General features: G+C 33.1%; 1 protein-coding gene and 1 long non-coding RNA gene across 5 annotated transcripts in view; one reads left to right on the top strand and one right to left on the bottom strand.

The window, feature by feature from the left end:
- The window catches only part of LOC137496833 (uncharacterized), a 565,986-nt gene that overhangs the window by 332,159 nt on the left and 209,304 nt on the right, over nt 1-24,523 (bottom strand). The window lies entirely within an intron of this gene.
- Nucleotides 11,326-24,523, top strand: part of sdk2b (sidekick cell adhesion molecule 2b) — a 637,792-nt gene continuing 624,594 nt past the window's right edge. For all 4 annotated transcript variants that reach the window (XM_009306870.4, XM_009306868.4, XM_009306869.4 and 1 more), the window contains exon 1: nt 11,326-12,188. In XM_009306870.4, the coding sequence (XP_009305145.1) occupies nt 12,044-12,188 (145 nt within the window). In that variant the 5' untranslated portion in view covers nt 11,326-12,043. The remainder of the gene's footprint in view (nt 12,189-24,523) is intronic.

The following is a 24,523-nucleotide window of genomic DNA, read 5'->3' as shown; positions in this document are numbered from 1 at the left end:
AGAGCCATATTCATTCATTTTTCTCCAGCTTAGTCCCTGATTTATCAGGAGTTGCCACCGCAGAATGAACCGCCAATTAGGGCTGTACTATTTATATATATATAAAAAAACTAAAAAAAAAACTTATATATATGTGTATATATATATATATATATATATATATATATATATATATATATATATATATATATATATATATATATATATATATATATATATATATATATATATATATTGCAAAAAAAAACTAAAAAAAAAAACTAAAAAAAAAAATATATATATATATATAGTGAATCACCTAGTGTTTTGGGGTCCCCTGACACATTTTCATTGTAGTCTGTGCTAATTGCAGTGTATTTAGTCATTTAGTGTCATTAGTGTCATTAGTCATTTAATGCATGTGTTTAGTCAAAGGTTGATGAGTTAATGTTTATTATGTAGATCTCTATAAAATCTAATAAACGATCTATTTACTTTTTGGGCTCCTTTGACACATTTTTGTTGTGGTCTGTGCTATTTGCAGTGCATTTCTGTATTTGCTCTCTCGAGAGTATTTTTATGCATAACAATCTATAAAAAAATCATAAAAAGATACAAAGAATCAACAGTATGCAAGTACAGTAACTGAATAATAAAAATTATTTAATAAAATTAATCATAGTTGAGGTCAGAAATGGTACAATTTCTTGTACCTGAATGCTTTTAGGTCATAATACAATTACAGCCATTAAAAAAAAAAAAATGCAAATGATAAATTATAATATAAACTCAACATTGAATATCTTGCGATGTGACTATTGCAATTGAGCAGCCCTGCAGCCAATTACTCTGGCATATGTTTTGCGTAGTAGCACACCCTTTCTATTGAAATTATTGCAACATGGTTTTAATATCAAAGGGAAAGTTCAATGGGATAGAAGTCAATGGTTGGGGCTAATATTTCTGACTTCAACTGTCTACAATAATATATATATATATATATATATATATATATATATATATATATATATATATATATATATATATATATATATATATATATATATATATATAAACGAGATATCTTAATCAACACTGTTAATGTTGTCATTCACCAGTGTTTTCCTTTTGTTTATGATTGTAAATTACATTATGGAACTTTTTTCTCTGAAAATTCAAGTTTACAGTTTACCAAAGTGACTTTTTATTGACATTTTAGTTTGAAAAATTCTAAAGCATAAAAATAATATAAAGAGAAGTAGTTATGCAAATTAACAGAAAAATGTACAGGCAGTTTATTGCAAGTTTTTGAATTTCTGACACTAACCCAGACAATATACTAGGGCTTCTCGATACTTGAAAAATTACACATTTTTAAACTTATTATTCTGCAATATATATTACTATATGAATACAATTTCATTAGATGAGATGAATACATTTATTTAACAAATCTATAATTTTATATTGATTGGAAAGATTCTAGGGTAGTGCATAAAATATAATTCAAGTTTATTTGTATAGCACTTGAGCACAATAAACCTTGTATGTGTATGTATATACACATACAAGGTTTATTGTGCTCAAGTGCAAGCACAATATATGTATAATTAACAATTACATGCATAGATAACTTACAAAAAACAAGCTTGATAAATATACAGTGTTTTATTGTTTTCTGAAGAGTCTAAATGTATTCAGGTTAACAGTAATTGAATAATCAAATGTGAAATAATACTGCATAATTTTCGCTTTATAAACTATTCCAAAATAAGACTTTTTTTTTTTTTTTTTTTTCATTTTTCAAAGTTCCAAACTATACTTTTTTTTTAGGCCTCCTTGCTTTTAAAACCCTCATGCAAGCCTCAAAAAACACTTGCAAAATGATAATTTATAATCCAGACTCAACTTGCTATTGTGAATGATCACATTGTGATAGGGGTGCTGAAACAATATATTGTGCAACTCTACTATATATCAATTTAGAATAATAAAAATGAGACTTTTCTCAAACTTTTCAAGGTTAAAAGTTGATGGAAGAAAGATTGATGATTCATATTGCAATTCAAAAGCATAAATAAAAAGCATAAAATAAAAACCTGAATCACAAAATGTAGAAAACTGCTACTTTATGAATATTTTTTACAGTGTACATATAATTAATTCATTTAGATTTAGATTGAAATGCCATGAAATCATTACCATGTGACCCAGTGTCACTCATAAATGGACCCTATGAGAGAATACAGTAGAATCTCAGCAGAGGTGTCATATATTTTTGCCTACTGATTTTCAGATAGTATGAATTTGGATGTGCTTGTCTGCTCATTTACTGTTTTTCATGTACTATACTATATATATCAGGGATCTATAAAAATGTCCTGGTACAGCCAACCACATATGAGTTCTATAAATTACATAGAAACCTCGTAACAAAGCTCTGACTACCACCCATATAACACCCAAATGTTTGATCTGTCAGCTTTTTTTATGAGTAAAAGAAAAACAATAACTGCTATATTCAAGGCTTTCCACAATCTGCTCATTTGAGGCACATTCTGTAACAGTGAAAACTCTGGCAGTCTCTCCAAAAGTATCAGCGTTCCAGACCACAGCTCTTTCTCTCTCTCTGTCTGCTGCCAGTCATATTTCATGAAGGTTTCATTCTGAGCGAGATCCCATATAGAGGAGAATTCTAAAGCAATACCTCTCTTACATTAGTCTGTTCAGTTGATAAAGCGAGAATAGCATAGGCTTGTTCACCTCACTGAAGCAAATCCTATAATGCTTTGTGACAAGTTTGATGAAAAAATCCATCCAGTTTGGCAGATAAAGCCAAAGAAACATCGATTATGAATTGAATTCACCCAATATTGAAATGTTGTGATAATATGGACTTTTTAAACTGAATGCTTGTTTGTAATGTGTATTTGTGTGCGCCTATAGTTCACACTTTATTAAAATGTATAAATACTATGTTAAAAGGTCTTGTCCAGAAAATACATTTTTTTTTGTATATTAAATGTTAGTATATATATTTTTAGATTTTATTAAACATTTCTGCTAGTAATTTTGTATAACAAAATTTATTTTACAAACTGATTTAATTAACTCTATTATTAATAATTTTTTATTCAGTAATTATTGATATAATACATAAATTAAGTTACAGATTAGCTTAAATACAAATTCTAAATTGTTTAAAAACCAAGGCAGCAGATCTTACTTTAATAATAATAATAATATAAATAAATAAATAAATAAATAATAATAATAATAATAATAATAATAATAATAATAACAACAACACATCTAATTTTATAATATCACAATTGATGTATTATTTGTTATTATTAAGTATACTATTGTAAATTGTTTTGTTTTTATAATAATAATAATAATAATAATAATAATAATATAAATAATAATATAAATAATAATAATAATAATAATAATAATAATAATAATAATAATAATAATAATAACAACACATCTAATTTTATAATATCACAATTGATGTATTATTTGTTGTTATTAATTATACTATTGTAAAGTGTTTTGTTTTTATAATAATAATAATAATAATAATAATAATAATAATAATAATAATAATAGTAATAGTAATAGTAATAGTAGGTGTAATAATAATAATAATAATAATAATAATAATAATAATAATAATAATGCATCCAATTTTATAATATTAGTATTGATGTATTATTTATTGTTGTTATTTATTATATTATTTTCAAATAGCATTACTATTATTATTTTTATTATTATTATTATTATTATTATTATTATTAGTAGTAGTAGTAGTAGTAGTAGTAGTAGTAATAATAATAATAATAATAATAATAATAATAATAATAATAATAATGCATCCAATTTTATAATATTAGTATTGATGTATTATTTATTGTTGTTATTTATTAATAATAATAATAATATTTTAATAATAATAATATATAATAATAATAATTAATAATAATAATTTAATAATAATAATATATAATAATAATAATATAATAATATAATATAATAATAATAATATATTTTCAAATAGCATATTATTATTATTATTATTATTATTATTAGTAGTAGTAGTAGTAGTAGTATTTTTAATACTACTACTACTATTACTACTACTACTACTACTACTACTACTACTACTACTACTACTACTAATAATAATAATAATAATAATAACAATAATAATAATAATAATAATAATAATAATAATAATAATAATAATAATAATAATAATAATAATAATGCAATTTTTAAAAATATTATAATACTAAACAACAATAAATGATACATCATTAGTATTATTATAAAGGTGGATGCAATGCTATTATTATTATTATTATTATTATTATTATTATTATTATTATTAATGTATAATTTATTGTTGTTATTTATTATATTATTTTTAAATTGTACTATTATTAATATTATTATTATATATTATTATTTTAATATAATTTAAATTATGTATTTGTACTGATTATACTTTTTTTTTTTTTTTTTTTAATCAAGGCTACAAAATAAGCCATGACCACATCGCTTCATTAAAATAAGAAGTAACTCCTCTTTTACTCCTGTAATCTCCAAGACTGATAAATCCAACCTGTATTGGCTTGATGTGCAGTTGTTGAGACTCAACTGTACCTCTGTGTTCCCTTTCCCTGCCCTAATTCATTATAGAAATAGTGGCACAGGAAAGCACTGTTGTTATATCATACCGAGATCGTGTAGATCAAACAGTCATTCTCCACTGACTTCACATGAGCTCTCCACAATATACTGTATATCTGCCGAAGCTCCTAAATCTGCTGACTTTTCTCAGCATTCTTGTCCACTTCCATAGCCCATTGTTTATGGGGGCTTTAGCTTTCTCTCAGACGCCCTAATATTTTAGTAATTAGTGTAGAACTATAAACTGTATAGGCATTCATTTGTGATCACTTCAGTCTCATCATATGAAAATAGAAATACTTTTAATATAGTAATTTATTTTAAATATGTAAAGTGTATTATACTGTATATATGATATTATTTACCTAATGAATTCTAATAACTAATAAACTATATATATATATATATATATATATATATATATATATATATATATATATATATATATATATATATATATATATATATATATATATATATATATATATATATATCAATCAAGCCTTTATTTGTCACTACACTTTCGTATAGCGAAATTGGACCCCCCAGACCATACACAAAACATCACAAACAACTTTTCAGGGGAGACAGATCATAGGAGGTAGCATTTAGAAACGAAGAAAGATACATTTGGACAGTTAGGCTAAAAAACACCCCCTCAGCTTGCCCTTGATTGGGACAAAGTGAGAAAAGGGAGAAAAACAGCCCTATCTTAGCATAAGCACAACGGCAAGACACAACATATACACACACACACACACAAACACACACACACACACACACACACACACACACACACACACACACACACACACAGAGTTAAAGTCAAAATTATTAGCCCCCTGAATTATTAGACCCTGCTTATTTTTTCCCCAATTTCTTTTTAACGGAGAGATTTTCAACACATTTCTAAAAAAAAAAAAAAAAAAAAAAAAAGTTTTAGTAACTCATTTCTAATAACTGATTTATTTTATCTTTGCCATGATGTGAGTAAATAATATTTTACTAGATATTTTAAGACACCTCTAAACAGCTTAAAGTGACATTTAAAGGCTTAACTAGGTTAATTAGGTTAACTAGGCAGGTTAGGGTAATTATGCAAGTTATTGTGTAATGATGGTTTGTTCTGTAGACAGTAGGGGAAAAATAGCTTAAAGGGGCTAATAATTTTGTCCTTACAATTGTGTTTACAAAAATGAATAACTACTTTTATTCTAGCAAAAAAAACAAAAAACAATTAGACTTATTATCAGACATACTGTAAAAATTTTCTTGCTCTGTTAAACATCTTTTGGGAAATATTTAAAAAAGGAAAAAAAAATCAATGGGGGCTAATAATTCTGACTTTTTTATATATATACAGTTGAAGTCAGAACTATTAACCCCCCTTAATTATTGGGGGTGTTGGGAAAATGACTCATAAATCATATAGAATTAAGTATTTTGAAAATGTTATTCTGCAGAATTTTTTCTGAGAAGGGTACAGGACAAAACTCATAAATGCATGTTATTTTAATTTTGTTCTAACCTGACTAAGTTATCTAATGTTAAATATATTTACATATAGTTTACAATACAAATGCATAGCTGAAATTATTAAAATAACCCTACTGTGGGTGGTTTCCTGATGATGTACTTTCTTTTATTATTGCTTTCTGAAGGTTGTTTATGAATCTATTGTTGGTTCGGAACAGTTAAACTGCTCCTGTTCTTCAGAACAGTAATCCATGTCCACATGAAAATATCTTACTTAGTACAGTATATATAAAAAAAAAAGTATTTTGTATGATCATTATTTTTTTTTGTTTGAATTATTGTTACATATAAATGAGCAATATCACACAAGTAGTAGTATATATGTGTATATATATATGTATATATGTATATATATATATATATATATATATATATATATATATATATATATATATATATATATATATATATATATATATATATATATATATATATACACTTTCAATGCTTAGCATTGAGTACAGCCCATTTTGAGAATTAATATTATTAATATTATTTATTAATTTCTTAGTGAATATACAGTAGACCATGTATTTTGGTGCATTTAAACAAAAACAAAACAGATTAAATATATTAAACATATATGTTTATCAAAATAATATTTGGTAATCAAACTAATTCAGAAATTGAAAGATAATACAATTAAATTCAAGCAAAATATTGCAAAGATAAATAAATAAATAACAACCCACAAAATTTCAAGCTTTTGTTTTTTTTTTCCTCTTTTTCTTTTTCAAGAGATCACATTTAGCTGATGATTGATTATAAAGCTTGTTTGGCATGCTGTCCCGGGAGAGAGCCCTGAGCTCATAAGATCATCGAGCCCGGGGCTCCCTCCCGTTTGCAAGGCAACAGGGAGGGTTTGAGCTCAGGTAGATCTCGAGCTCAAACTCCTAGATTGCCGGCTGCAAGCAATCATAAGCATGTGATCCTCTCGAAATTAGTTTATAAATAAACTTCACTTAAAATTTGTATTTAATATTTTTCTGTAACATATGAATTTGTTTGTGCTAGCTTTTGGACTTTTAGCATAAGTTATTTTATTAGAAAAACTCCAGATTTGGCTTCAGGACTGACTAATTTAATGTATATGCACAAATATAAAACTGTATATTTGTGAGGGGTGTACTTATATAGCTGAGCACTGTATATAGTCCCCTGACATGAAAACCCTGGAATCGCATCTGCCTCTACCTGGCCCTAAAAAGTGCATTACAGGTTTATTCACAGATTAGCTTTGGCCCTCTGACATGTATGATTAACCCAAAGGAGTGCTGCTTGATGTGGAAGTTGTTTTTCCCTCAGGCCAGAGAAGATCAATAGTCTTTGAAGCATGTTTGTGTGTTTGTTGGGTGTGTGGGCGAACAGGCTTCGCTGGAGAAATCAGACCTGTAAAGTAGTCTGATGTTGGCTTGTTCTACGATCTGACCTCCGCTCTATAAATCCTACACCAAATCCCTACATATAGATGTGCATATGTTTACGTTAGTGTACATTTGTGAATGTGTGTGTGTCTGTGTGTTTGTTATGCATACTAACCCTGAGCATGTGTGTAGGTGTGTGTGTTTTGCTGCATGCTGGGTTTCTGTTTGGATCAGAGGTTTAAGACTCAGACCTGCTCTCAAGATTCCCAAATGAATCAGTTGACTGATGTACAAATCACTGTGTTATGTTCTCTTTTAAAGAATGTCTTTAAAATATTTCTTTTTCTGTACTGAGAAATGTGAAATGTGCTCTGAGTAATATGACGTTAGGAGATTTTTTTTTCTTCTTGTAATACACCGCAAGATCATTTTCAAAACCACAGGGAAAATTTTAGATAATGTTCTTTTTTTAACAAAACATTATTACATTTCTCTCATGGATGGATGGATGGACAGCTAGCGAACATCTGCCCATGCATTAACATCTGATCAATTTTAACATTTACACATTTGTATCTTACAATTTGAAGCTTAACATTCTCAGAATTGCAAGAAAGTCTATGAACTGATAGACTTATGAGATACAATTTTTTTCATTCATTCATTCATTCATTCATTCATTCATTCATTCATTCATTCATTCATTCATTCATTCATGCATTCAATTATTTATTCATTCATTCATTCACTCATTCATGCATTCATTCATTCAATAAATTTAGTCAGTTTATTCATTAATTCAATACATTTTGTCAGTTCATCCATCAATCCATTCATTCATTCATTCATTCATTCATTAATCCAATACATTTTGTCAGTTCATTCATCCATCTATCCCATTTAGTCAGTTCTTTCATTCTTTCAATACATATATTCAATATATTTAGCCATTTCATTTATTCATTCATTCATTCATTCATTCATTCATTCATTCATCTGTCCATCCATCCATCCCTTCAATAGATTTAGTCATTTCATTAATTAATTCCTCTGTCCATCCAATCCATCCATCTACCATCCATCCATTCAATACATTTAGTCAGTTCATTCAATCCTTTGTCCGTCCATTCCATCCATCCATCCATCCATATATTCATCCATCTAATACATTTAGTCAGTTTGTTCATTCATTTAATACATTCAATGCATTCATTTAAAACATTTAGTCAGTTCACTTATTCATTCCTCTGTCTGTCCATTTGTCCATCCATCCATTACTTCATCCATTCATTCATTTATTCATGTAATACATTCCTTCTATACATTTAGCCAGTTCATTTTTTCATCCATCCGTCCATTCATCCATTTACTCATTTAACACATTCCTTCAATACATTTAGCTAGTTAGTTAGTTAGTTAGTTTGTTTGTTTGTTTGTTCGTTCGTTCGTTTGTTCATTCGTTCGTTCGTTCATTCATTCATTCATTCATTCATTCGTTCGTTCGTTCGTTCGTTCGTTCGTTCGTTCGTTCGTTCGTTCGTTCGTTCATTCATTCATTCATTCATTCATTCATCCATCCATTCATCCATTCATCCATTCATTCCATGCATTTAGTCAGTTTATTCATTCATTCATTCAATATATTCATGCAATATATTCATTACTCTGTTCATCCATCCATCCATTCATCCAATAATTAATTCATTAATTAATTTAATACATTTACTCAGTTCATTCATTTTTTCCTCCTTCTGTCCATCAATTCATCCATTCATCCATCCATCCATCCATCCATCCATCCATCCATCCATCCACTCATTCAATAAATGCATTCAATGCATTAAGTCACTTCATTCATTCATTCATTCATTTATTCAATATATTGAGTCAGTTCACTTATTCATTTCTCTGTTCGTTCATCCATCCATCATCCATCCATCCATCCAATACATTTAGTCAGTTCATTCATTTGTTCATTCATTTATTTATTCATTCATTCAATACATTAAGTCTGTTCATTCATTCAATACATTGTGTCAGTTAATTCATTAATTTCTACATTTGTTTGTGTGTCCCTCTGTCTGTATGAAGTTAAATAGTCATATATTCACACACTCACTCACTCATTCACTCAGTAAATACATTTAGTGCATGCATTGCCATTCCTTCACTCTTAACACAGTTGCTTTGCATTGCCCATCCTGCAATAGGAAGATCAATTATTTCAGTCAAAATGTCAACTGTCAATTCAGCTGAGTGTATTTTGTAAGCCAGCCCGTTTTGAGGTAGATTGTTTGGCTCTTTTGTGTTTGTAATTAGATTTAATAATAATAATAATAATAATAATAATAATAATAATAATAATAATTAGCATTTATGTATTATTCATCCAGAAAACTGCAAACAAAAAAGATTAATCACAAGAAGCCAATGATTTTAGCAATGCCACAATACAAAAATAATAATAATAATAATAAATTTGATTAAATGTCAATTTACAATCATCACAATTCTTATTTGTATGAAAGGACTGATGGGAATAGATGTGAATAAAATGTTGGGAGAAAAAAAATAAAGAAACAATAGACTGACTGGTGGACAGATACAAGCACACAGATGGCTTAACAGATGCACAGAAAGAGGAAAAGGGAAAGGTACGCAGACAGTCAGATGACATAGATAGACAGACAGACAGACAGACAGACAGACAGACAGACAGACAGACAGACAGACAGACAGACAGACAGACAGATAGATAGATAGATAGATAGATAGATAGATAGATAGATAGATAGATAGATAGATAGATAGATAGATAGATAGATAGATAGATAGATAGATAGATAGATAGATAGATAGATAGATAGATAGATAGATAGATAGAATAAAGTGGGACAACAAGGAATTAAGTTAACTTATTAGTTTTTACTAAATTAAGTGAATTGAACAAAAAGCAATTAAGTTTTCGCAAAAAAAACTCAATAATTCTATTGTTTCAGCTCATTTTAAATATGTAGTTTAAACAAACAGCAAATGTAATTTTGAGTGTGTAGATAGATGGATGGATGGATGGATGGATGGATGGATGGATGGATGGATGGATGGATGGATCTGTGACCGGAAGTTAGCAATAATTAATATGACAATACAAATAATGTATAACAATAATTGTTTTTCAATTATTACAAGGTTACTTTAGGGTTGAGATACTATAGCAGCAGAAGTTTAATACAATACAATGTAATGTGTAATTTATTAAATTATATAGATTTCGTCATTCGTTTTAATAGCTCATGGGCTAAAATAAACAAGCACAAGGGTCAAATGTGACCTATACAGCAGGTTAAACATATACGTTTGGGAAATCAAAGATACTGTAATGTGTCACGAATTGACAGTATTAGTTTATTCCACGAGTCGCCAAAGGTCGTGTCGATTCAATCCAGCCAATTAAATATCGACGCTCATCACTTCCAGCCCGCAAACACGTGCGCAAACAAGCAGCTTGGAGAGAGAAAGAGAGAGCAGTGTTAGTCTACTTCTGTTCTTTATAGCCTAATGTTGGAGATAATGTTAAAATGTTCTCATGGCCGTTCATCCCTTCAGAATAACTGTTGATTTGTTTTCGCACGCGTTCATTCCATCGCACTCGCCTCTCTCGCTGCGTGTCTTATTGGAGCTCACCGCGCGGTGGCACCGTGCATCAGCCCCCTCCGCGCGCACCGCTCTCTCCGATCCGCTGCTCATATGATGCTGAAGATCTTCAGCGCAACGGGCCGGTTCTTGGGCGGCATTCGGCGATGACAGTTTGATCTCTCACGAACAGCGTCTCTCATCCTCGTACACAACGGAGCTTTACGCGCAGCATGGTTCGACTGGACCAAACAGCACCACGGCGCACTAAAACGGGACTTGGAAAGTTACTCATGCCGAATGAAGCTCATTCTGCATCTGGGCGGACTCACTGAACGGGAGGTTCTTCAATGCTGAAAGACTCGTCTTGGGGATAACAAACAGCCGCGCGCTAGTAACTGAGACGAACTTTCGGTTCATTGGCTCAAGGAGAATAACAGCGTTATTGTTTATGAGTGAACCATCATCCGTCTAATCACGTTCAAAGGATCGTTATCAACAGTTTATTAACTAGAGGCGCTTGCGCTCTGGATTGGGAATGTATTTATCGATCAAAGTGAACGCATGAGCGCAGAGACAGTGGATGAATGAACAAAAAGTCTCACTGAAAAATCAATATTGCCGTGCTTTGGAGTCGTAGAATTGTGCGCGCAAAGTTTGAACATAAACAAACTCACACTTACAACTGAGATCAGTACTATCACGCGTATATTAATGTGAAGGATTAGTGTCTTACTGAATCGAACAAGAGCTCGTTTCATGCGCAAAGACGCGCCCGAGATACTTCAGAAAATTACGCGCACAACTGTGGCTGGACTGTGAGGAGCAACATGTACCCTGCGTGCCGGACAAACGCGTTCTGTATCTCTCCATCTGCTGCTCTGGCAATGTTTGGGAATTCGGGTAAAGCGAGAATGAGACCCTGTTGGATTGTAATATTGCTGTTGGTGCTTCTACATCTGGCTTCAGCACAAGGTAAAGAGCGCTTCTTTTAAGTTGCTGTGTCTCCAAACAGCCTTAAAACGCCAAGTGAACATCGGGGAGTGCATTTAACATTGCAATCAATTTGCTGTAATTAGAGTTTTAAAGGAAGATGGTGTATAAATAGTGTGTTTAAGGATAAATCACAGTATATGCAGACTCATTTAACAGTCATTCCATCAAAATAAGTGCATCGTGCTCACTGTATGTGAGATGTGTCAGCAAGCTCTATGTTAGCTCTCCTATTTTCTTTTATCTCTCTCTATCTCATGGAGACACTGTACAGCAGTGCTTGTCAATCTTTGAGGACCAACCCCAGCACTGCACATTTGGAAGTCTCCCCTAGCTGACACACCCATTCCAGGTCTTGGAACTTAGTGATGGGCATGCATTATAAATCAGGTTAATTCAATAAGGCATACCTCCAATATGTGCACTGCTGAAGTTGTTTAAGACAAGAACACACACACTGTACAGTACATCCCTGTGCAATCATAATCTGTAACCTGATTAAAGTATATAAAAGTGTTTCGCATACCGACAGGTAATTACACACGACATGGCCACGAAATTAACCAAAGCCAATTAATGAGACTGCAGATTAACCATCAAAATTAATGAACTCCTTGGCTGTTTTATGACTGCACATAACGAGAGTGCTCTGTTACAGAAGTGGCATCTTGGAAAAGTGTTTCTTTATAAGGTGCATGTTCATCACATCTGCGTTATCAAAGTGTTGACAGATGCTAATGTGAGATTATATGATGGATGAGTTATTAGTTTTAACGGAAACTTGAAAAAAGTGTAACTTTTTAATATATGCAGGTTTTATAAAATATGCCATGCTATTGTTTGATGTGTGTATTTTGCTAAAAAAAAATCATTGTAAAGCTTTATTTCTATGTTGACAATTTGATTTTTCCCTAATTTTGAAAGCAAATTCCCCCATCCCGTGTTGATTTATGCCATTGAAAAGAAAGAAAGTAGTCCATTGAGTTTCTCTGCATGCAGAGTGCAAGGCGTTTTAACTGGCCACTTGTGGTAATTTGCCTCTCTTCTCAGCTGATGGCCTCAAGCGGGGAAAATTGTTTTCATCGAAATTTTGCAGACAGCAGGCAAGCAACAGAAGCTCGCATGAGCAGTCGCTTCCGCCTGGAAAAGGATAGAAGTAATATCCTCCAATCTTGTGCATGGGAAAAAAGTACATTTGCTGGGTGGGCGTGCAATGCTGGCTCAAAATGAAAATATCTTCACATGTGCATGAAAAAACATAATACTTTCTAATATATATATATATATATATATATATATATATATATATATATATATATATATATATAWTTTTTTTTTTTTTTTTATTTCCCCTTAAGCTTTTTTTTGCTGCTCTACTACAAGGCAGTGCTACTGAAACTTTCTCTCAGCTTGCCGGCTTGCTGGGCTGCTTAGGTAGTTGTTATGCAAGCGCAGGTGGGAGTGTTGAGAATGCGTGATAGCTGCAAACACTAAGCCCTGGATCGGGGAAATAGGCTGTTCTGTAATGCTGCCTAGGGACGAAACCGTGGCAAACTAGGACGTGCCATATATCCATCATTCATGAGTGTATGCTGTCTAACCTGACATTTACAGTAGAGTGATAACTTACACATTGGAAGGATTAGGGCACCGTTTTGTGTGTGTGTGTGTGTGTGTGTGTGTGTGTGTGTGTGTGTGTGTGTGTGTGTGTGTGTGGAAGCAAAAGGGATCGAGTAGAGCAGAGAGAGAGCGAACGTGTTTGTTATACTAACTGTCTGAATTTAATGCTCATGTTTCATAATGATCTGTGGCATCAGTTGATTCATTCAAGTTAATTGTTTCTAACCTCACAGGTTCTCTGGGAGCAGTCATGAGGTCTGGGAAGCTCTCTGAATCTTGCAGGGGTTTTAATGAAAAATCCATTGAGAAACTCCCACTTGGAGGGACAAAACCTTCATTTAGAGATAAAGTAGGAATATATTACCTAAACAGAACCGTGAGGGCTTTATTTTGACTGACATTGTAAAGACTGCGCAGATAAGTGTTCAGCCTTAAAACTTTTGAATTTAAATGTAATTTTTTTTTTCACATGCATTCCCAACCTGGAGGCTGTTATTTTCTCTGATTAATGAATATTCACATTTTTGTCATGCAGTTCACAGTGACAACAGAATACTATGATCAAAAAAGCTGCGAGTAAACTTAAAGGCAGAGTTTTAAAATTAAAATATCCAAAACCACTAGAACAATATTATATATGTTGCTGACTTGCATACTTGCATTATCCTTAATGTTTTAAAGACTTTTCAATTTTGGAGGAATAAGCGATTACAAGGTGTTGAAAATGACTGTGTTCACGCTAAAGACGTCACACACCTTGAATTTCTGGTTTGGTTTTATAGTAAACTGGGAGACACTAAAGATGCTTTATTTTGTTGTGTATTTTATTAGACAACTTATAATATAGTATAATTATATCATAAACCTAAAATATGCGTGAAACATAATGGTAAACAGTGCTGCTTCTTCTCCATGAGTGGAAGAACCAGAATTGGTGGACTGTGACATAATAAAAGCTCTGCTGCTTTCGCGTGATGTCTCGCTCATTTCACATCAGCAATTGCTTCAGCAGTTTTGCTTCTTCACTTACTCTGCTTTATTCCACCATAATAATAAGTGTTGAATACATTAGCTAATAATGAAGATGATATCTGCAGGAGTCCTGATGTAAGATGTAAAGAAGACTACAACTCTAATGTATTCACTCTCAGTCAAGGCTTCGTCAATTTACACCTTTCTTTTTTGTCAAAAATTACATATTGTGCCTTTGGAAACTGCACTATAGTAGAAAAGTCACCTAAATTCATTAATTCATTCATTTTCCTTCAACTTAGTACTTTATATTTTAGGGGTCACGACTGCGGAATGAACCGCCAGTTATTTCAGTATGTTTTACATAGCGGATACCTTTCCAGCTGCAACCCAGTACTGAGAAATGTCACCTACACTCTCAGAAATAAAGGTTTGTGATCTGTCAATGGGGTGGTGCCTTTTCAAAAGGTACACATTTGTACCTGAAAGGTATTAATACCTTAAGGCAGGGGTGCTCAACCCTGCTCCTGGAGATCGACCTTCCTAAAGACTTCAGCTCCGACCCTGATCAAGCACACCTGAATCAATTAATCAGGACCTGAACAGCACTTGATAATTATAGGCAGGTGTGTTTAATAACTGAAATCTGCAGAAAGGTCGATCTCCAGGAACAGGGTTGGTCACCCCTGCCTTAAGGGTACATATTAGTATCAAAAATTTTTAAGAGGAACACTTTTGTACTTTTTATATGTATCCTTGGTATTAATTTAGACCATTTATGTAAAAATCTGTACCTTTTTGAAAAGGTACCACCCAAGTGACAGATCACGTTTTTTTTTTTGTTTTTTTTCTGAGAGTGTAAATGAAGAATGGAAAAAACTTTGCTGTTTTAAAATTGTATACTTATTAATTGTAGAGTTACTTTCATAGTTTTTTTTGGCGAATACATTGATGAAATGCAGTCAATCTAACAGGACTCCACACCAATTTTTGCAAAGTTATTACACAGAGGTTATATATTTGATCAGTGTTAGATTAGCAAAATAAGCTTCATTTACCAACTCAAACTGCTTGACTTGTGTGCAAGTAATGCTTTAAATATCATATCCCACTAAAGCTAATCAGGGTTGTGCCTGGTCAGTATTTCTGACCAAATGGGAAAAGAAGATTGCTCATGTGAAAAGTGTTAGGTGGGCTATTGCACTGAAAAAAAAAATAATTTAAAGATAATTCCTTGGACTAATTGTTGTAAACAATTTATTTGGGCTGAAATAAAACAAAAATAAATAAGTTGAACGTTACTACATTTAATTTGTTTATTTAAATTAAACACATATACATAGTTTGCAACAATTTTGCAGACATCATTTTTTTTTCAGTGTAGGGGTGTTTATTCTGTGCGAGTTTAATGCCCCAGTATAATAACAGGGACACTAGACTGTAAAAAGCACTGTCATTTGGATAAAATATAAAACTGAGGTCCTGACTCTCTGTGGTCATTAAAAATCAAATGGCTCTCCTTGTAAAGACTAGGGGTGTAATGCTGGTGTCCTGGCCAAATTCCCTCCCTTGGCACACATAAATCATGACCCCTTAAATTATCCTCCTTTCCCTGAATTGGCTTTATCACCTTTTCACCTTTCCAGCTATAGCATGTATGTGGCCAGTGCTCTGGCATCTTTGTACTGTGGCTGAATATTGTTGGTGGGTGAGAGGAGACCCCTGGTATGGTTGTAAAGCATGTTGGGCGTACAGCAGTACACAAGACCGAGGTGCCCTTGAGCAAGGAACTGTACCCTCAATTGCTCACCCAGCACCACAGCAAAATGCCTGTTCGCTGCTCCAGGTGTGAGTGTGTTTGTGTGTGTGTGCACTAGCATAAGTGATTCTAACATAAGACTCTTACAATCTGAGTCGATCTATTGGATATATGGACTGTGTATATGAGCCCCAGTGTTATGTACAGTATATTGTCATTATTATACACAAGTAAGTTTGTGTGTTCATTAATTTGTTTTTTTTTTTTAGTTTAATTGTTTTTTTTGTTTGTTCTTTTCTTTGTTTGTTTGTTAATTTGTGCATTCATTCATTCATTCATTCATTCATTCATTCATTCATTCATTCATTCATTCATTTATTCATTCATTCATTCATTCGTTCGTTTGTTTGTTTGTTCATTTGTTAATTCATTAATTTGTTCATTCATTCGTTTGTTTGTTCATTTATTCATTTGTTCGTTTGTTCGATTTGTTTGATTGTTTTTTGTTTGCTCTTTTGTTCAGTCGTTTGTTTGTTAATTCGTTCATTCATTCATTCATGCATTCATTCATTAATTCGTTCGTTCGTTCGTTTATTCATTAATTCGTTCATTCATTTGTTTGTTTGTTCGTTTATTCATTTGTTCTTCGTTCATTTGTTTGTTTATTTGTTAAATTGTTCATTCCTTTGTTTGTTTGTTCGTTTATTACTTCATTTGTTTGTTCTTTCATTAGTTTGTTTGTTTGTTCATTTGTTCATTCATTCATTCATTCATTCATTTAAAATTAATACCTACTGATTCATACTGATTTAGCCGGCAGTTCTAGCATTGTTATCTTGGCATTGACAATGGACAATATGTGACCCAAAAATTTGCCTTTTTTGTCAGTAAATTGTCACTTAATTTTGCTTGTGTCTTTTTTATCTATTTATTATTATGTTTTAGAGAGTGTGCAGACTTTCTTTCATTGATTTTATTCTTTGGGATTTGTTTTGGTCTATATTATTCCTGTTTTGAATGTGTGGTGAACTTTTGGTTGTTTCAATTGAATAGATGGAATGTACAGCACAAAATCTGTATTATTACCATGTGGGTTACCTTACTTGGCTGTCATGTCACTGACTTAAACTTTCATACCCTTGCTGAGAGCAGACGTGTGTGTTTGTTATTCAAGAAAGCGAGACCATTTTTAAATATGCCCAACAGGGGCGTAAGGTGATTTGCATGTACGAAAATAATTTGACTTGAGTAAATCAGCTTTGTTAGCATGCTGTTAAATGATGTTTTACACTTGAGGTGTCCACTAAAGGACTGCCCGATGGGTGAATGTGGCCTGGGATGGTTGGGGGTTCCCCATGTTATTATATAGTATACCTGCTGTTTTGTATCTGCTGTTTGTGTTGCCTCTTGGCTAGGTCGTCATTGTAAATAAGAACTGGTTTTCAACTGACTTACCTGGCTAAATAAAGGTCATTATTATTATTGTTATTATTAAATGTAACAGAGGGGTGTCAAAACTCGGTCCTGGAGGGCCGGTGTCCTAGAGAGTTTAGCTCCAACCCTAAAACTCACTTTAACCAAGTAATCAAGCTCTTACTACATATATGTGTTAAAGCAAGTTGGAGCTAAACTAAGCAGGACACTGGCCTTCAAGGACCAAGTTTAGACACTTCTGATGTAACATGACTTTTGCAGCATAGAGTGTGCCTGATTTATTGAAGTTTGTTATATTTATTTATTAATATTTTTGTTACTATATGTTATTCATTTATTTTTAGGGGTTTTTCACTTTTAGTTGGAAAGGACAGTTGAGGTCACAGACAAGAAAGTATTGTGAATAGAGAGAGAGAGAAACTGGAGAGGGGAATATTTATTAATGTTTTTAAAATGCAACAGAGTAGTTGTGCTGTTCTGTGCAAGTGCTCAGAGACAAATAGAACAAAGTCATCCTTTAGCTTAAATTTGGTATGTAATAAATGAACATAAAGATTTGAAAATTAAAATGTGTAACGGTAAGAACATGCATGCCTCTTAAAGTTACAGTGGGCTATATTCCTGACCGAATCACACACTGATCTTGACCAGAGAACTGTTGTAGCTTTCAAGAGTTTAAACTTACATACATATATGCTTGACGCTAATAGCAAGTTTAGCATGCTGTCGCTGGAGAGAACCCTGAGATAATTGATCTTAGGACTCCCACCTGGTCAATAAGCATATATTTTGGTCCAAGATCAGTTAGGTCTCAGGATCTCCCCTTAGTCAAAGGTGGAGATGGGGTGGAAGGGGGGATTCTTCCAAAATGAAGATAAGGTAGTAGGGCGAATTCAGTCTATTTATCAAGCTTTATTGTAAGCTTGAATCAATCTGATTGGTTTATTGCTGTTTACGGATGAAAGGCTAGCTGCGATCAATCATATCATGTGCTCCTCTCAGAATTAGTTTGTAAAACTTCACTTAAAAAGAAACAAATTGGGTTTAATTTTCTACAGTAAAGATTTTTTTAAGCACATTTGTTTCATTCATGTAATTTTTTTATTATTATATTATACATATATATATATATATATATATATATATATATATATATATATATATATATATATATATATATATATATATATATATATATATATATTTTCCAAAGTTTTGAGGACTTTTTGACAGTGTGCTTTTTACTTAATCCTATTCTGCTTCAGTATTGAGAAATGTAAAATTTCTTAATTTTTGTAATAGCAACATTATTTACAGGGGAAAATGCCCACTGATGATTTCAATTTTGACCTGAATTATTGTTATTACAATTTTCCCGATTATTGAGCAGGGATGGCTGTGATTTGCTAATGCTCTTCAGGTCAATGACTCATTTAAAGTTGCAGTTTATTTCTCCTGTTACTTCAGATTCCAAAATGAGAGATGTGTAGCACTTCAACATGTACAATGTATGGCTTCTTCTTTAACCTGACCCACATAAAGTTGGACAAAGAACAAAAGTTCAGCTTAGGGTTGGTCAAGTTTGGATGCTCATTGGAGGTTTTGTCAATTCAGTTTGACAGATTGATTCATGGGGTTTGACCTTGGCAACTTCCCGAGATTTCTGCGATGGCCTGTTAAGTTGCTTACTCTCGACACTTAGGAAACCTGTTCGCATGAACAGACATATTGAGCCCTCATTGCTTTTTCATAAATACGAATCGGCCAGAAACTAGGAGACAGAGGGTAGGAACTATTGATTAAGTGTCTTTTTCTTTACTCATTCTTCCTGAATCCTCTCTGCCATGTTAAACAGGGCAGGTGTGAAACTCACTCCTCTTACTCCCTGTCGGGTCAGCCTGGGTCTGGACTGGGCCTTCTGTCTTCTTCGGACATACTGTTGCTGTGGGCAATGCCTCAGGCTGTTTCAATGCCTGAATACCAATTGCACATAGGGGCTTGATGTTGCCCCCCCTGAGGACTGCTCTAGTGGTCCGCATGAGTGACTCAACTTCAAATCTGAAGTGGACTTATCACTCAGCTAGTGACCAAACATATCTGTATACTTGGGAATATTGTCTTATAAATCAGACACCACAGTCATAAGTGGTGCATATTGTGAGTGTGTGTGTGTGTGTGTGTGTGTGTGTGTGTGTGTGTGTGTGTGTGTGTGTGTGTGTGTGTGTGTGTGTGCGCGTGTGTACAGCAGGGTTGGATGTGGAATTTACTAGTAGTTTGTTTTTAGGGAAATTCAAGGTTAAAAATGCAGTGTTTTAGATAGATAAGTTTACAACCCTAACATATACATTTTTGTTGAAAACACACACATATGATCTAAATATTTAATCAATACTTATTAGTTTATTTTTTAGTGCTTAAGGACATGCTCATTCACATGAGTAACACTCACACAGTGTGAACTATCAAGATGCAATCTAAGAGAATTGCAGATGAGTCGCAGACACCGGTGAGATATTTCGCATGCTAAATATCTGGAGCTGTCAACGATTTAAAATCATGCCGTGTGAAATGTGTTCTAATTGAAAATAACATTAGCGATCACCTACAGCCAATGAGAGAGCAGCATCCACTAGTGTGCGTATCTGCAGGTCAGCAGGAGCTTTGGGGAGAAGTTAAGAGCTTCTTTCCGGTCTGTTTGGACCCAAGAAATGGAGGAAAAACTAGTGGAAATTTGGCAGGAGCACCCTTGTCTGTTTAACGTGTCATCTGAGCAGAACCTCAACCGGGTCAAAAAAGAAAAAAAGTTGAAGAGAAAAAGTTAATTCTCTTCAAAACCCAGGTGAGCAAAATAAGTACATTTTCTACCCCACTGAAGGCTTCTTTTTCATTATGTAGTTAACAACAAAAGATATACTACATGACCTCGGGTTGTTTCCATGTCACTTCTTACGTGTGTTTGGTTGTGAGATGTAGTTTGCAAACTGAAACAAAGTTATCGGCGATTCTTCCTATTGTAAAGTCATGCAGTGTGAAACCCCCGTCGCTGATCCTCCTTGCAGTGTAAACACAGTAGCAACGGAACGATACCCCAGATAGTCATGCAGTGTGAAAAACTCTGTGATACAACTACTCTGAAAATTGGGCAGTCTGAACTCGGCATAAGATAAACAGTATGTGATACTGAAATGGAGTTTTTCCATCAAAATGATTAATTCCAAACATATATTTTATAATAATTTCACATGTTTTCATGTTTTGAAAACTTTAAAAAATGTATTAATTAATGATTGATAAAATATTTTTTTTATTTAACAAGTAAGGTCAGCTTAATTTCACACTGCTATTTATAATTCAGGATCATTATCTCCTGCTTCCTTTGAAAATGAGAGATTAGACTAATTCAATTGATGCATCACATCAAACAGGTTGTGCTGTGCATGCATTTGTCATGTTTTAAAAGTAGCACTACATTTTGTCGTAGAAATATGCACAACCATTCCAAAGATTACATTCTCCTTTATTATTTTTATCATTATGTTTTATTATACATATGTCATATTACATGAAAATAAATGTGTTTTTTTTATGCCAAAATGTCATCCTTTGTGGTAAGAGGTGCACTGATTCTCTTTAATAATGTCCTTAAAACCCAAATTTACAAGCAAACAGATTTGTAAAAGTTTAAACACTATTTGAAATATGTATTTGCAGTTAATTTCATATGTACAGTGCTCAGCATATACAAGTACACCCCTCACAAATCTCTCTTTTAAATCCATGTTTTCAATACAATATTATATCTGTGCATATACATTAGATTCGTTAGTACTGTATCTGGAACTTATCTAACAAAATAACCTACGATAACAGTCAAAAAACTTAACACAGGCTCAATCTGAAAACGTAGTCCTGTGGACATTTCTGGAGGCTGCAAATTATGTAGCTGAAGGTATGTATGACTGCACTTAATTTTGTAAAGCGATCGCTACTGGGTGGTATGACAGCTTACCGCTTACCTCCATGTGGAGAGCTTTTTTGTCTAGACGGCTTTTGTAAACCGTCGGTTGGGTTTAGGGAAGGAGGAGGGTGGGTCGGTTGATTGGCCGGTCGCCCAGTCAATCATTCTGTCATTCATTCGACATCGGCCTCTGGTAGTTTCACGCGAGAACGGCGTGGGCATGAATGGCACTCGCAAGAAACATTTGAGGTACGAAAAAGTGGCCTCTTGTGGATTCACGAAAACAAAAACTGCAAAAAATACGTACCTCTCGGGACATCTACAGAAACGTCCACGGGACAACGTTTTCAGAATAAGCCTGGGTTGTAAAAACTAATACACCCATATGTATATATTATAGAAAAATACAAATTTTAAAAAGAGGAAAAATCAAGAGAAGCAAACAAATTTAAAAAATCTAGTTTTATTTTATATTTTTTAATTTTTTGCTTGAATTTAATTGTATTATCTTTCAATTTCTAAAGGTATTTTGTTGACTAAAATATTATTTTAATAAATATATCTCTTAAATAAATCTGTTTTGTTTACATTGCCTAGATTCACTGAGAAATGAAAAAAAAAATCATTTTTAAAATGGGAGGTTCCTCAATTATGCTGAGCACTGCATGCATGTACTTACATTTACCTTATCTTTGTGTCAGTTGAGAACATCAAGTCTGTTCTTAATTGCACCTTAGCTGCAACATCTGAATATTGCTATTTTTTGTAATTAGAGGTGCATGTGTGTCCTTCAAACCAATCTTAAATCTCAATTATATATAAAAAACTGTTAATATATAAATACAATATCAAAAATATTTGCAGTTAAACTACTGAATCTACTGAAGTCACCCTGCAGTTACCTTACCTTTGCGTTTAGAAAAACGCAGATGCAGAACCAAATCTTTCACTTAATTGTACCTTAGCGACAGCATCTGGAAAAAATGTAGAGAGCAGAATATGGAGTCACAAAGGGAATGGCTTGTTCTGTCAGGCTGGTACCTCGCAGTTTCCTGTAGAGCCTAATGACTCGCTGTGTCTCCGCTCACCTGGGTAGGTGTAATGGAGTCCGCAGAGAAGACGTGGATATACATAGCGGTGGGAAAAAAATTACATCCATTTTAGAGTGCTAGCACAAAAAGTCAGCAAATATTAAATGTTCCAAACACTGTTGGGAGAAAACGGAAAACACTTTCGGGAGAAAATGAAAGTGAGGGATGAAGAGCGAGAAACAATAATATACAGACACGCAGATTTCATTCCTACTAATCAGATGAGAATTAAGTGTGTGTTTGCTAAATCAAGCCTGGTGTAATTTCTCCACCTGCATTTATTATTTCATTGTGTTGTGCTCTTTTTCCACTGGTCTGGTCGTTTCATGATTAGACGTGCTAATCCTTCAGTCGCCACGTAAAAAGAAGCCGTGTTTTAAACGCTCGGACAAATCCATTTGTGATTAGAGCTTCTCTGAGTGGAGCGTGGCCAACAAATGCAGACAAATGCTCTTGCACACACCGACGCACACCCGAATACTAAGTTCAAGGACTGTGCCAGCGAGGCATTTAGCCATGGTGCGTGTTTTAAATGGTCTCTCTGAGCCCACTGAAGCAGGCATTATGCTTCTAGTCAGTTGAGTCATGGCCCCTGAAGCTGTGACCGCACTGAGATATGGCATCGGTGCCAGACTTCTGGGTGTTGCACGGTAGGCATGCACTTTCATCTGAAACATGCCGGTTTCAAACTCCTAAGAAATTGTGTTGTTGCTTAGCAGCTGCCATTTAGATTCGCCAAGTTGCCGAAAGCTGTGACATGAACATGTCGGGTGGCCCTTTTATTTTTGTGTTTTTTTGGATGGTAGTTTTCAGTAGGTGTGTGATATAGCTGTTTGTGAATGTAAAATATCAAAACAAAGATCGAAATGTGCAATATCACATGAATATAATATTTGTCACTTTAAAGAATATTCGTAAATAAGCAGTTTTCCGTATTTAATTTTTATTTTTTTCTCATTTATTTATGCTTTAGAATTGCAGTATGGGAGCTTGATCTTTCTTCCAACAATGTTTAACCTTGAAAAGTTTGAAAAGGTGAATTTTATTAACATTTTAGTCAGCACTGGGCCGATAAACAATATTATATCGAATCGCGATGAAATGTATGTCAGTAACAATGATAAGCTCTAAACTTTTTTACTCTATATTGATCCAGGAGCCAATCATACAGCAGAAATGTGCAACAATGGGAATCTAAATGTGTATTAATATTAGAAATAACGTTTTTCGTAGTCTCCAGAATTGTAGATCCTGGGTACATATACGCAATGAGCCTGGGTTGAAATGTGCGTAATGCTAAAGTATTGTCTTCATTGGCTTCCGATGACTAATTATTACTCTTATACGCTGAAGTTATAGACTGGAGTTTGTGATATTGGTATCTAAGTGATGTAGTAAACTTTAAGGGTGTCACGATCCTCCAAATCCTCGATTCGATTACATTTTCGATTCTAAAGGCACGATTCGGTTCGATTTTCGATTA

The sequence above is a fragment of the Danio rerio genome, chromosome 12 (assembly GCF_049306965.1).
Source record: "Danio rerio strain Tuebingen ecotype United States chromosome 12, GRCz12tu, whole genome shotgun sequence".
NCBI classification, from domain to species: domain Eukaryota; kingdom Metazoa; phylum Chordata; class Actinopteri; order Cypriniformes; family Danionidae; genus Danio; species Danio rerio.
Note: the sequence above shows the minus strand (reverse complement) of the source record. Positions and strands in the feature narration are given on the sequence as shown.